Here is a 15,191-nt window from a genome sequence, read left to right on the forward strand (position 1 = left end):
CGCTGGGTGTCAGTACAAATATCACACAGCACCGCAGCACCACAGCTAGCCTGATGTTGGTCTGTGCTCCAGATGTGAATGTCTATTTGAAGCTTCCTGAACTGCGATGCAAGCTCTGAGATGAAAGTGTTGACTTTAAGGTCCGGTCTCCTTTCAAAAGTTTCCTTACAGACGGGACACTGGCTGACTGGTATGTCGTCCCAGTAGGACGAGATACAGGACATGCAGAAGTTGTGTCCACATGGAGTGGAAACTGGCCGAGTGAACACATCCAGGCAGATGGGACACATAAACTGCTCCTCAGACAGGAGACTGTTACTGGAGGCCATTTCTTAAAACAAAAAAAACAACATACAAAAACGTTTAAATTCACACAAAAAAAACACAAAGCTCTTTCAAAGTTAATTCTCTATCTTGGAAATAATCTTATTACAAGGTCTTTTAGTAGCTGTTGTGGATCATGCGGTTATATCACATACAGTTTGCCCATTTCATGGGATTGAGGATGTTGAAATTTACATTTACTTTAAGACATTTACTTTTTTACACACAAGGTGCATTATATTTATTCAAACTGTTGTTTTTGTAATGAGTACTTTCAAACAGAATGCAAATAATACAGAGTGAAACACCAAAGCAAATCTTTTTTCCGGAACAAGGTAGATTTTTAAAGACATCCACCAATCACATTGTGCAAAACGGACATATTCAAAATGTACACTATAGTGTGGACGAGGGTTATGTGTTGTGCCTACTAATAATTATTATAAAACAAGCAATTTTTTATTAAGCAAAGTATTTTCTAAATGTTTGCATTTGTGGGCGAATTGCTACTTTGAATTAATGTATACACCTCACAAGATCAGGATGTGTCATTAAATATATTTTAACAAAAAAAAAGGGTTTTGTTATAAGTAGACTTTTACTACTTGCATATCCAAATAAATCCTATTGTGTCGGTTTGTTAGAGACGACAACAGGAAAAAAATCCCACACTCTGCTCTTCCTACAGCATCACCCCTTATTTTCCATGAAGGTCCAGAGGGACCAAAACATTAGGGACCCAAATGTTAGTTTTGTGAAATAAGGGGTGATACTGCAGCAAGACCTGAGTGCAGATTTTCTTCTTTGTTTCATGATATAGAAGTAGACAAAATGGTTTTACCTTTATTTGTCATTCACCAAGAGAATTAATTTTAGTTTGTCTTACTGACTTCTTGCCCACGTCGGATTAAAAGCTGAAGTTCAAAGTTCATTCTTGACTTTAAAAAGCAGCAGTTGAAAAGATCCCCACAATACAAGACCACCCAAATGTGCATGTTGTCTACCCAGTCAAAAGTTAGGAAAATATGTTCATCCAAATAGTAGTCAATCCAAAAAGGTCAGTGCTATTTTGTGCATTTGTTTATATAATCATGATTGATGGGGTCTTGCCTACCATAATAATGATACTTTAATAAATCTCAGTACTTTGTTAATATCTGTATTTACATCACATTTTGTTCCCATTAAGTGTTTTGATCAGTTTTCTGGAAGCCACACCTGCAAAAGTATTCTAATGTGATTGGCAGGACTTTGAGGAAGAAGTGTGGATCCAGAAAAACAAGTAGAACTTGAGAACACAGACACACACACACCCAAAAAAACCTGAACACACACGCAAACACTTTATAGTAGACTCAAATCTTAGCACCATTTATCATAAAATTACAAAACCTAATTTTAAAATGACTGCGTTAACTTGCTTCATGTACTGTTATTGGCTTCAAAACTGATCACACATACTTTGGTTTGTTGTACAATGAAAACGAAGCATTAGCTTTAATATTGTGATTTTAAATTTGCTCGGTGCCATTGCACTAATAAAGGGAAAACAAATAATATTGATGTGCTTACATCAACAAAACATTACTCTAAAAGTCACATAAAAAAACAAAAAACAATTTACTCTTATTTGCAAAAGGAGACAGACACAAAGAGGATGAGTTAATCATGCCCATGAGTGTTAGGACTCAGCAGCAATGATATTAAATGGGAACGGTTGATTTATGGGAAAATAATTATCTGAAAGCAACACAATCCCTGAGAGCCTTAAACTATTCCCCACCATTGTTAAAACAAAACCTACCACATCAAAGGCTAGCTTTCATTTTAACTGGTAACTCCAACTGGGTTACCAACCCCCCAAGTTGCCCACCTTCCAGCCGCCCTACAATAGCTGGTTAAATCCGGCCTAAAGTATTACATTCACCTTTGGATAGTTTTTTGTCAACTGCTGTAACAAAGGTGAGAAATGAACTTTGAATCTCAACATTTATTCTAGCCAAAATTCTCCTTTGCTGCTGAGTATGTATGAGCTAGTATGTAATATAAAAAGTTATCTATTAACGAACCTGGTGATTAGCTTAAGAAAGCAGCGTTTCTTTTAACAAAAAAGGCTCAAATAGCAGTGAGTAGGATCAAACTACAAACTACAGACAACATGGATTTATCTTATGTGTTTCGCTCAGTAAAGGCTACTTACACCTGTCAGTGTTGGTTCTCAAGGAAGAAATAATGACAACCGAGATCCTGGTTGTTTCCCAGGTTAGAACTTTACTTTCAGTTTCTTTCTGTCTCATGTTTCTTAAAAGGACAGATCCATTTCTCTATCTGTGACTATCTGTTTGAGAAACCCAAAACTGCTGTGACATCGTCTGACAGAGTCGTGCCAGGTAGTGGTGTAGTCATAGTAGAATATCTAGCTCCACAGTCGACCATTATTTGGACAAGTTTGTCCAATTGTTAAAAAGATTATTACCAAAAGACAACAAAGAATCACTGGAGTCACTTCAACAAAGTTTTACTATGCAATGAGTATAGAAATTGACTGAAGAGCGTACTCCGCAGTCTTCACTTGGGCGTATAAGACAAAGATGGTTATTATAAGAAAGTAAAAGTACAGAGATATTCAGTTTTAATAGTTACATTTACTAACATTTCCCTCTTGTTTACACTTAATATCACAAATGAATGTTCAGTATATATTTTTCAAAACACAAGATAATATTGTATATATTTCAAAGCATAACATAATAATGTATATATGTTTCCAAAGCATAACATAATATTGGATATATAGTATATTTCCAAAGTGTAACATAATATTGTTCAAGATGGCACACTGTGTCCTTCTGAAAAATATATATACATATTAATCTTCTTTTGATTTTCATAATAATGCATCATTTATCATTCACTTCAGTTTCAGTTTTTTTCAGACATAAGAGTCCTTGTAATCTCAATCTTGTGACAATTCTTGTTGCTTTATTGAGCATTATTTCTATCCATCTCTGCATAATTTCTAAGACAGGGGACACAGCAGCAACTGCAGACCACCAGGATAGAAACTGCAACTGCGAGAGACACTAGAAAAATACAAAATAAGGTGCTCCCTTTTTCAAACCCTGTTTCCAAGAAGCCTGAATGGATCATTTATGCCTGACTTCTCTTCAATCAGAGAGCCATCAGAGAAATAAAACCCAGCTGCTCAGCTATGCCCGTCAGCGCATCTTTAATAATTAACAAAATGCTGTTGTAATACAAGTAATTCATCATTTTTGTTTACTATGCCCACCAGAAAAGAAATGACTCAAACCTGCGCCAATCTGATGTGTGCTTTGAACTGTCTGGTACGCCTCTGGGTACACCTGAGTTTATCAATGTACACTCACTCACAGTCATCACAAGTGCAACCAGGAGTGCCCCTTCTTGCTCGGTATGGGACATGGGTTGGTTTCTCAAAGTGTCTCCACACAGTCACCACACATCAGCTCTACTCAAACCATGAGGCATAGTTACCTATATCAGTAGTGATGTCAACACCAAGACAAGCTCCATCAGTGCACACACTGGAGATAAGACAGTATTTACTGGATAAAACAGTAAATGAATGACTTGTATTTTTCTATTTTAGGTGTAAGACTTAGAGAAGGCGTAGCTTTAACAGGCTAAGGATACATTGCAAACCTGCGGCATCATTTTTGGTTGTTCAGTTTGAATTGATCCTACCTGTGGCCTCTCAGTGGAGCATATGTTTGTAGCTATGTAACTGTTAGCATTAGCTTGTTGTTCCGTGTGCTTCATCCATTTTAACCAGTGACAACTTGATTTCCGTTTCAGTTGTTAACCTGTTTGTGCATTTGTAAGACATGAACAGATCAATTTACACACTACAAAGAAATGTTGTTCAGGGTTAGCTTCATCAATACAAAAAAACTTTAATTTGATCAAAACAGATCTTGATTATGAGCTATCTGTTATTACTTATCACACACACTGTCCTTGGTTTCATCCAAAACTACTTTGCTGACATTTATGTCAGGCTTTTTACACTGAAAGTTACTCAATTGTTGGAAGTTATTTTTTAGTAACACTCTCGAGCTGCTTTTTGCATCAACTTTTCATCAATCCCATTCGAATTTTATATGAGATCACGTCCCAATAAAGTATCTAGGCAGAACTGAATTCTAAAAGATTGTTTCAAAAGTTACCTATGTTATTGGTACTCAAAAAGAAAACAGTTAAATGTACTTTAAACGTTTCCTGTCTTCTGGTTCAGTTTGTCACACAACGAGGCATTGTGTGGCACAACACAGAACTGCGAGAAGCATTATCTTTTCTTTTATCAATAAGCTAGGCTACTCATTTAGTGAACATCACTAAGTATGCACGCTGTCACTTTAACACTCTGTCTTTCTCATTACACTTCTCCAACAAACTCTATTTCTATTTCTTACACCTACTTTCCTTTTACCCCCATTGTCTCATCACTTAACATTTTCTTTTTTCCTCTAATCTTCCAGATCTCAGACTCAGCTTATACTTACTTTAACCCCCAATTTTAACTTATTCAACTACTTGTGTTGCAAGTTCAATCCCTACCATATTCGACACTTCCTCTTCTGCTTTCTCTTCTCTGTAACTATGTCCTTGCTTCAATATAACCAGACCTTTCCTTCTTTACCGCATTCTTACCACAGCCTCTCTCTATTTTTTGCATCAAATCCACACATTCAGCCACATCCAACTTTTCAGCAAAACCATAATCCTTTCTCCACTTACTCATATACTTCACATTACCTTTCCCTCACAGTCAGTTTGTAATGAGTTCACCCAAGCAACTGACTTTGATTAAGGAGACCCAGTTTTGTGGACCTCGTCAGGCTGCCACTCCTCTCAGTCTCACCAAGACACCACCAGAAAACAACTTTTTACAAGAACACAAAAATATATATATTTTATATCTAAACTCCCTCCTATTCTTCCCTCTCTGACACATGAGCCCCCACTCTCTTTGCCCTTAACGGCCAGTTGGTTACCAGAGCAACCAACCTTATCAGTAAGACAGGGCTGTTTTATGCTGAGTACAACTGCTTTGTAAATTATGTTTAACTAAAAAGTGTTTCAACTGTCCCGGCTCTCCCCACCAGTTATTTTTTTGGCCATCTTATTGAGACACCGTTAATAACTGCCAGGCAGTACACACAAATGCAGAAAAGAGACAGAAAAGCAACATTCAACACAACTTAACACACAAAACGTCACGCAGAGAACATTGGTACCCAGCGAACTTCCTCCTTTTGCTCTTAGATTAACATGTTTCACTGACTTTATTTATTCCTATAGTCTTCTCACATACACTATGGACTAAGCAAACCTTCTCGTTTGCTCTATAGATGTTCCAGGTTTCGCTTCCGATACTGCCTAAAACGCTGGTACAGGTATCGAGAAGGTATACTGTAGTTTATGCAGTTGTTAAAACATAATAAAGTATATGACACACTGGTATCGGATTAGTACTCGGTATCGGAATGCAAAAGATGGTCTCGGACTATCTCTATTTTTTTTTTTTTTTCTTCAGCAAAACCTTCTCGTTTTGCTAGCCAACCTCCTCGTTGGGTTCTTTTCACCTATTACTCAATGAGGAACGGTTCTTAATGCTATGCTCCTATTGATCACTCACTCAGTAAACAAAATATTACCCAGCTAATACTCATTGATAATGTTTTTCAGGCATAACCTTAGCCTACTATAAAAACACATGAGCTCTTCACCAGCTCGCTAAGATATAAGTAAATCTGAGCAAACAGAGCTGTTAGCTCACCTGGAGTCCAGTGATCTTGTCTCTCCAGTACAGGATCTCGTCACCCTTCCTCTCCACCAGCAGAATCCCGGCCTCTGTTGATCAACAATTCAGTTGGAGGTCTTTCAACGAGAGTCCTTGACTACCCACGTGCATGGTTTTCAGGTTCCAAACCTGGGAAGAGGAAGGGATGTTGGGATCCAGCTTGAAGGACCAAGCTGTTTAAAAAATTATTACCAAAAGATAACAAAGAATCACTGGAGTCACTTCAACAACATTTTACATACGCAAGGAGCCAATCCCATACACTTCAATGAGTACAGAGATTGACTGAAGACAAACTCCGCAATTTTTACTTTATACATTGCAATCCCCCCTCCTTTCTCCATGAGGAGACCATGCCCCAAACAGCTGCACTATCTCAAAGGTATTTAAAAACTCCACCTGACAAAGTGCAAGGGAGTGAAACGGTCATGAGAGTGAAGAGAAGAAGTCTAGCAAAGTTCTTTGAAGATAGCTGTGAATTATGTGACCTTGGGCGCTTCAGACAAAGATGGTTATTATAAGCCAGTAAAAGTACAGAGATATTCAATTTAAAATAGTTACATTTTCTAACACCAATGTTTTGCATTTCAACATCGGGTCGCTCCACCCATTTTGCAAAGCTAGAGGGCCTCCTGGGCACCCCTAGCGCCTACTCAGCCAAGCATGGAATGGGAGAGCACTTGCGTTCGGAATATTATTTGGTTGTGGAGGATACTGAGGACCAGGCTGAGGACCAGGCTGAGGACCAGGCTGAGGACCAGGGTGAGGCCTTTGCTGCGGGAAAGGATACTGCGGGCTGGGCTGTGTTGGAGAAGGAATCCAAGGTCTTGCAAAATTGGGATAATTATGAGCCTTTTGATGACAGCTACGAGCCCAGTGGTTAGGATCACCACAGACGAAGCAACCAGTATTGCGTGATGTATGAGCCTCACATCCTCTGCCTCTCCCCCTATTACCCTGGTATTTTCTTGGAGGACCCTAGGGAAACAGTATGAAAAGAGCGGTTGTAGAATATTAACAATTAAAGTTGCATTGTGGTCTTTGCAAGAAGAGCTGTGTGCAGTCATTGAGGAAGTGGTTAAAAGTACTCTGGTAAAGCACATTTGTACTCCCCGCACAAAGAACTCTGATGCACAGAAGGTTAAACTTAAGTCTTTAAAATAGAGTAAGCCTTACAGTATATGGTACAAAAGGATATTAATTACACAGTTGGGTAAAAAGACAAGGAATGTGTATAAGAAAAGTAAGCTGTGCAACACAGATGGGAAATGTTGGGAAACTGTCTTTGTTCCAGGTATTAGTCAAATCCTCAGGTGGAACCAGGAAAACAGAGTTGTTGTTTGGAAAAACTCACTCCTCCACGCGCGTCGGGGTTACTGGCGGATAACGCCCCATGCTGCCGTGCATTTGCGAGGCACTCAGACACTGCTTACTGTTACCAATGAAAAGGGAATTCCTTGCTGAGTTCAACAATACCTCACACAAGAATCTACGTAAAACAGTTAATTAGCCGTGACAACTTCTTGTCCTGTTCATCAATAGTCAAAATGGCAGTCACGCCACGCCCACACCATTAATGAAAAATTTTGCTTTTAATAACTTTTAATTATTTAGGTCTTTAGATGACATGAAATGAATTTGAGGTCCATCAGATAAGTTTTGTAGAAGGAGTTTGTTAAAGTATAGCACCTTGACTTTTAGGTCTACTTCCTGTTGTCATTAGGTAGCTTTTATGACTTTGAGATGTAGATGTCCCCAGGGTTGGACTCTTATGAATCTTGAAAAGGTTGAAGCCCATTGGTCAATGTACACTCAAGACTTCCTGATGCGCTAAGGGTAGGGTTCCAATGAGCTTTTTTGTACATCTTGACATGCTACATATGTTTACCACGTTTCATTAGCCTACGTTAAACTTACTGCAGGGGCTTGACGCAACTGCCAATTTTGGTGAGTTTTTGAGTATGTTGCCGCTCAAAAAGGCAATTCATTTGCAGGGGAAAGAAAGACAAATTCCTTCAGTTTCAATAGGGCATTCGCTGCTGTAGGTGCTCGGGCCCTACTTAATGGTTTAAAAAAAAATTATTTGGCTACTGACCACGGTATAAGCGTGTTAATGCCCAACGAGGTATCAAGAAACTTGCCCAGAACTGCGAGATATGTAATGAACATATTCGGCTTCTGGTTTACCCACAAACCTAAGTCATTGTCGTACCTCACCTGTTGCCTGTCATTAGATAAGAGGAGCAGAGGGTGAGCTGTTTCAGGATCGAGCACAATGTCCGTCTCATACTGCTGCACATATCTCAGCGTAGCATCGTTTGACTCATCTGTGCTGTCTGAGAACTGCTGAATTTCTGTGGTCATTTTATTCAGCAACATTCGCAGTTGAGACACTGATTCGTTCAAAGTTTTCTGTATGTGGTGTATCTCCGCTTGTCTGTTAAAACAGAATGTGGACAAGTCCGTTTTGTGTGGTTGGATGGATGAGTTTGGGAAGCTCTGGAGGAAACAAAGCTGGTCTTCAGTCTGTTTCAGCTCCCTCAGCTTCAAGGTTCTCTTCTGCAGCTTGGTGATCTCTCGCTCCATTTTTCTAATAAACACACCTGCTTGTTCTTCTGCTGCTTTTTGCTTCTCCTCGATCACATTCACAAGCTCTGTCTGACTCTTCTGGATGTCAGAGATCAGCGCCGTCAAGTCCTGCACGGTGTTTGCTATCATATCTTTGGTTTCTGTCTTGCTTTGTTTAACTGTCTCCTTCATGGCTTGGACCTTCTGCTGTCTTTCCTGGATCATCTGCTGCATGCTGGCCTCAGTGTCCGCCAGCAGAGCCTTCTTCTCCTCGCACGCTTGTTGCACAGGAACAACTTGATGGTTCACATGGCGCAAACTGGCGCAGACGTCACACAGCAAAACCTTGTCTTTTCTACAGAACAAAGTCAGGAGTCTGGTGTGCTCCTTGCAGATCCTGTCCTCCCGTCTCACCATGGGTTTAACCAGTGTGTGTGTCTTCAGTCCCGCAGCTCTGTGATGAGGCTCTAGATGGACGTCACAAAAAGAAGTCAGACACTCCAGACAGGTATTGACAGCCTCTTGCTGGGTGTCAGTACAAATATCACACAGCACCGCAGCACCACAGCTAGCCTGATGTTGGTCTGTGCTCCAGATGTGAGCGTCTACTTGAAGCGTCCTGAACTGCGATGCCAGCTCTGAGATGAAAGTGTTGACTTTAAGGTCCGGTCTCCTTTCAAAAGTTTCCTTACAGATGGGACACTGGCTGACTGGTATGTCGTCCCAGTAGGACGTGATACAGGACATGCAGAAGTTGTGTCCACATGGAGTGGAAACTGGCCGAGTGAACACATCCAGGCAGATGGGACACATAAACTGCTCCTCAGACAGGAGACTGTTACTGGAGGCCATTTCTGAAAGAAAAAAAACAAACATAAAAAAACAGTTAAATTAAAGACGGAAAACATTCTTGACCTTGGAAACAGCAATTGCAAAATAAATATTGCCCTCCTCCCCACGGGGTTCGGGAAAAGTTTCATTTTCCAGCTCGCTCCGTTAGTGGGGAAGGAGTTCGCTAAGGCTAACGCTAGTGATGCTAATGCTAAGCCTTGTCGGTCTCCCCTCTTGTTGCACATGCGCATGACATATAGTACGCCACGACCAAACGTTAGCGATTGGTAATGGCAGTTCCAGAGTGGCTCTGGGCAGATCCAATAGTTTTAAACTTCAACAGAGTACCTGCCTTCAATGAAGTTACCACTTCTCTCTCCAGACTCTCTGTACAAACAAAATGTACAAGAGTCTGGTGGGACCAGGCTAGATTGAAGGTCCCCTGTGGAGTATTTTTTCAAAGCTTCTGTTCACATTTAGTGTTTTTGCCAACGCATTTAGAGCTGATATAAATAATAAGTTAATAATTTTTAATTCGCAACTATTTTGATAATAGATTATAGTTAGAAAAAGCAGCAAGCAATCCCTTTGGGGTTTGGACTGCCGGTCAAAAAAAAAAAAAAAAAAAACTAGTTGAAGATGTCAGCTTGGGCTTTGGGAAATATGTAGCCTACCTATTTTCTCACATTCTAAAATTTAAATGAATTGTTACGTGAAGCCCTAAATGCTACCTAGAGCTGGGCGATGTGGAGAAAATCATCTATCATCCATCCCAATATTTTTGACCAAATACCTCAATACTGCTTTTGTGGCAATATTTAAGGGCTGACTGTTGTTGCTTTCACAAAATGTGTACACAATGAGATTTTTGATAATCAATCATCAGTTAAGTTGATATAATGACTATGTGGGTAAAGGCAAATAATAGAACAGCTAGAACAGTCTGGTGTGTTCAGAAAATTACATCAGCCTACTTTAATGCAGCCTTAATAACCAGGCAAAGACACCACTTGTGTCATATCAGGATATTTTTAAGATGATATCTAACCTCATATATTGATATCAATTTAATATTGAAATATTGCCCAGCCCTAATGCTAAACTACCTAAAACATTTGCAAAGCTAATTTATCTTGAAAGAATAACACCTGCTACGTTCACCCCTTTAGTTTGCAGTCCGTTGTAGGCACATTGGTACATTTGTTTGCTGAAATTATAGACTGTTAATATTAATGGACAACGCATGCGGTTCAGCGAAGAGTTGCAAATGCAGAAGTGCCTTAAACCTGCATTTTATCTAATTTCCAGCAGGGGGCGACACATGTGGTCTGTTTCTGTAGAAGTCTATGAGAAAGGGACCCAGTTCTCACTTGATTTATTACCTCAGTAAACATTTCCCAATGAATGTATGGTCTCAATAGCTAGTTTTAGGTGTTCTGCAACAATTATGGTCTCGTTGATTTTAAAATTGGCTTTCAAAATAAAGCACGGGGTGTTTGCACTAGATAGTAGTTATCTAGAAAACTACTGTTTGATTAATCTCCTTTTGTGTGCTGCTCTAAGCTTAATTTTATTTTCTCTAGCCTTTTTGCTTTGGACTTGTGCATTTTTAAGTAGTTTCCCTCTTTTTGGTTCTTTGTTTCCTTTGGTCAATTCTTTTTGTAGCCTTCATGGACATTTGTATATACAAAACGTATATTCTTTACCCACGAGAGTTTTGTATGTTATTTTTTGTGTATATGTGTGTGTGTGTGTGTGTAGGGGCCTATTGTTGCTTTTCACTCTCCGCTGGCTGATCTGCTGAAGTGTTCAGAGTCGACTCAACATGATGACGTTTTATATAAACTTTATTGATTTTGAATTGGAGGGATTTAAACTGCTATTTGTCTGATTTAAAGGCGTTTCCAGTTCAAACCACGTGTTGTGTGGCTGATAGTTACGTTGAGCAGTCAGAGAGACAAAATCTTTTAAGATAACGGATCATTAGTCTGTTTTTTTTTATTAAAATCAGCAACATATATCGCATGTAGGCCTACAGGATTTTAACAGCTACACTATTAAGCTACTCTTTAATAAAAACTAGAGACTTTGTACAAGCGGATATGGCTCTGACTAAATATTAAAACGGAATCGGACCAGTTTCAGTGTGTTTTTCCCGTTCGTCGGCTTCAAAGCTAGTAGTCCAAAGGTTAAAAACGGGAGTTGAGAAGATCACATTCCATGCAGTTATTTCCATAAACATGACGTGAAAGCTTCAGAATCGCTAGTGAGCCTATTAAAAAGTAACTATAATGATTTAGGCTAATTCGATTTGACCGACCTGGTCTCAACATATGCTCCAGAAAGCAGCACTTCTCAACAAAACTGCTCAAATAGCAGCGAGTGGGGTTACATTACAAACTACGCACGCCATAGATGTAACTTATTATGTGTTGAAAGCGTTATGGACGTTAGTAGTTAGTAGTTAGTACATGCTTACTTACGTCTGTTGGCGTCGGTCTGCAAAGAAATGATCGACTATTGTTTCCCAGGAAATAACTTCTTTGTCTTAAAAAACTTTATTAGTCAAGGACTGACACACAAACCCGCTGAAAACAACATGAAAAGGGGGCGCAAGAAATTTACATTAGAGTTTTTTTTTATTATTATTATTTATTTGATTAGGACAATGCACATTAATGAACATTTCTGTAAATGCGCCAGTGTTAGCCAATTGGCTAGTTTTCAACTGTAGTCCTACAAGTAGTCCTACGAGTTTGAAAGGCATTGTAATTGTTAAGAGTCCGGATGGCTTGTTTTATTTGTCAGTCCTTTTAAAGTTTCTAAATATAATTTATGTGATTTTTAAATTGGTGAATATTCGGTTTTCTTTCAGACCATTTACATTTATAGCCTAACATTTTCCCAAAAAAATTAAAAGATTTAAATTGAAAGTACGGCATTTATCCAAATGTCCTTTATAGTAAAAATTATGTCTTTATTTTATCCTAGAGCTACACAATACATGAAATGTAACCTCCACATCAATCCAGAATAATCTGACATTAAAACATTCACAATACAAATGTGCCATCTTCTCTGTGAAAACACCACAACATAGACAGGATACAGAAAGATTAGATTTATATTTCTTTAAAATTTGATTCGTTGGGTAGATCCAATGGACAATTTTGAAATATACTTTATTTGCTTTATTACTAACTACATATTTATTATAATGGGAACAAATCAAATTCCAATTGATATTTTCCTAAAATGGTTATTCCAATAATGTTTGCATCGAGCAACTGTGGGGCAATGTGTCAAATGTCTGAAATATCTGTTATTGCACTTTTTGCTTGTTTTGTCCTTTATGTCAATGCAATTAAATAAAACATTGGTTCTGAATGTTGACTGGTTATTAGCACATTACTAACCTGTCTCAACCAGTAGGTATAGCATCAAATACCATGCTATGCTCGTTGCTTTATTTTTGGAATATTAAACTTCATTAAGAATTCTGAATATGTAAGTAAGGGACCTTTGTCAATAACCAACTGGGAAATCAATAAAATATCATTTTGGACCCAACTGGGATTTAATATTGACTTATTCTTATACTTTAGATTTTTATTATTCCATATCAAATGTTTGTGATAACTATGCTCTACAGTATCAAAGGCTTTATATACACTACATAGGTTTGGGGTTTGGAGAAATTTCCATTGCACTCCATTATAGACAGAATACCAGCTGAGATCAGTTGCATTGTTTTTTTAACCAGGGCTGCAGTTTTCAGATAACATTATGTGCTTGCATAATTGCAAAAGGGTTCAAATGATATCAGATTAGTAAACAGAATGTGCCTTTGGAACATTGGATGAATGGTTGCTGATAATAGGCAAGGTAGATTTTGTATAGATAGATAGATATAGAGAGAGAGGATTCAATTCAAACCAGTTTAGTACTGAGCCAGAAAGGCCAACCCACTTTTCCAGCCGGTCTAGTAATATGTTGACCGTATCAAATGCAGCACTGAGATCAAGTAATACTAAGACTGAAAATTTGCCACTGTCTGTGTTGAAGTGAAAGTCATTAAAGAATTTAACAAGAGCCGTCTCAGTGCTGTGGTCGGAAACCCGACTGGAAGGCATCAAAACCATTGTTTAGTGACAAGAAAAGGTTGAGTTGTTGAAAAACCGCTTTTTCAATGATTTTATTTAGAAATGGAAGGTTTGATATCAGCCTATAAATGCTCATTAGTGACACGTTTAGATCTTCTTTTAATAGTGACTTGATGACTGCAGTTTTCAGTGCCTGAGGGAAGAAACCTGAGAGAAGAGACGTGTTTCCAATCTGTAAAAGATCAGAAGCAGAACAAGTCAAAGCATTTTTGAAACAGCCCGTTCTTGATTTATTACCTCAGTAAACATTTCCCAATGAATTTATGGTCTCAATAGCTAGTTTTTGGTGTTCTGCAACAATTTTGTAGGTGTTCTGTACAAAGTTGGTAGAATATTGAGGCAAACAGGTAAGTTGATGTACCCCAAATAATGAAATATAGAAGTTTCTGTTGCCATTCAAAGTCTATGGGAAAAGTATTGGTGTGCAGTTCCACTGTTGGCTAATCTCATGGTTGCTTTAAGAGATGGCACTTTTCCCTGGTTGCCCCCAGAACAGAACTTTACTAGACACTAGAGACAGAAATCAGCAAAGGAATATGGTTTATCTTTTCTAATGCTTTAAATATTTAAAGATAATCAAAAGCTGCTTTACAAAAAAGATTTGGTTTTGCCATCAATGGCAAGGGTTGCATTTTAGCAAATAACTCACAAATCACACCGGACGACTGACGGGAACGATTATCATCGGCCCCAAGTTTGAACCAAATTCATTATCACAAGGATTAAAGTATGGATGCAGTTCCTCAGTAAAGACACACTCAGTAAAAGTATAAATGAGTGTTGCAGTCTGGACGTCATAGAAATAAACTTCCCCTCCGTCATAATCCACAAACACACCGACACGCTCCACTTTGCCAAAGTGTACCGGCACATTTGGAGACCTGAAGGTTTCAAACTTATCCTTTAGGAACCAGATGGCCCAGAGTCCAGAGTGAGGACTCCTAACAAGCGCTCCCCTCCTCTGGACTGTTGCCGTGGCCATGCCCAGACACCACTCAGTCTTTCCGCCCACAAACACCTCAAAGTAAAACCTACATGATGAGAAGCCTCTCTGTCCCAGAACTGCAAGATGTTCTGTAAATCTATTTGGGTTTAGGTTCTGGTTTACCCACAAACATAAATCATTGCTGTACATCACCTGTTTCCTGTCATTAGATAAGAGGAGCAGAGGGTGAGCTGTTTCAGGATCGAGCAAAATGTCTACCTCATACTGCTGCACATATCTCAGCGTAGCATCGTTTGACTCATCTGTGCTGTCTGAGAACTGCTGAATTTCTGTGGTCATTTTATTCAGCAACATTCGCAGTTGAGACACTGATTCGTTCAAAGTTTTCTGTATGTGGTGTATCTCCACTTGTCTGTTAAAACTGAATGTGGACAAATCCATTGTGTGTGGTTGGATGGATGAGTTTGGGAAGCTCTGGAGGAAACCAAGCTGGTCTTCAGTCTGTTTCAGCTCC

The 15,191-nt window shown here is 38.9% G+C and overlaps 2 protein-coding genes and 1 long non-coding RNA gene across 7 annotated transcripts in view; 2 read left to right on the forward strand and 1 right to left on the reverse strand.

Moving 5' to 3' along the window:
* LOC117936427 (neurotrypsin-like) overlaps positions 1-15,191 on the forward strand; it is a 43,011-nt gene that overhangs the window by 7,083 nt on the left and 20,737 nt on the right. The gene's annotated exons all lie outside the window — the stretch shown is intronic.
* The window catches only part of LOC117936437 (E3 ubiquitin-protein ligase TRIM21-like), an 18,035-nt gene that overhangs the window by 1,004 nt on the left and 1,840 nt on the right, over positions 1-15,191 (reverse strand). For 2 of the 4 annotated variants that reach the window (XM_034859444.1, XM_034859445.1), the window contains exon 2: positions 8,680-9,591. In XM_034859444.1, coding sequence (XP_034715335.1) covers positions 8,680-9,591 — 912 coding nt within the window. Of the gene's footprint in view, positions 1-8,679; positions 9,592-12,047; positions 12,072-15,191 lie in introns of those variants that run through there. The other 2 variants (XM_034859447.1, XM_034859446.1) reach the window with 2 other exon arrangements.
* LOC117936476 lies at positions 7,957-14,361 on the forward strand. The gene is made up of 3 exons (XR_004654967.1): positions 7,957-7,969; positions 13,889-13,892; positions 14,239-14,361. It is a non-coding gene; the product is annotated as an uncharacterized LOC117936476 (long non-coding RNA).

This window comes from Etheostoma cragini, chromosome 21 (genome assembly GCF_013103735.1).
Source record: "Etheostoma cragini isolate CJK2018 chromosome 21, CSU_Ecrag_1.0, whole genome shotgun sequence".
Taxonomy (NCBI): Eukaryota; Metazoa; Chordata; class Actinopteri; order Perciformes; family Percidae; genus Etheostoma; species Etheostoma cragini.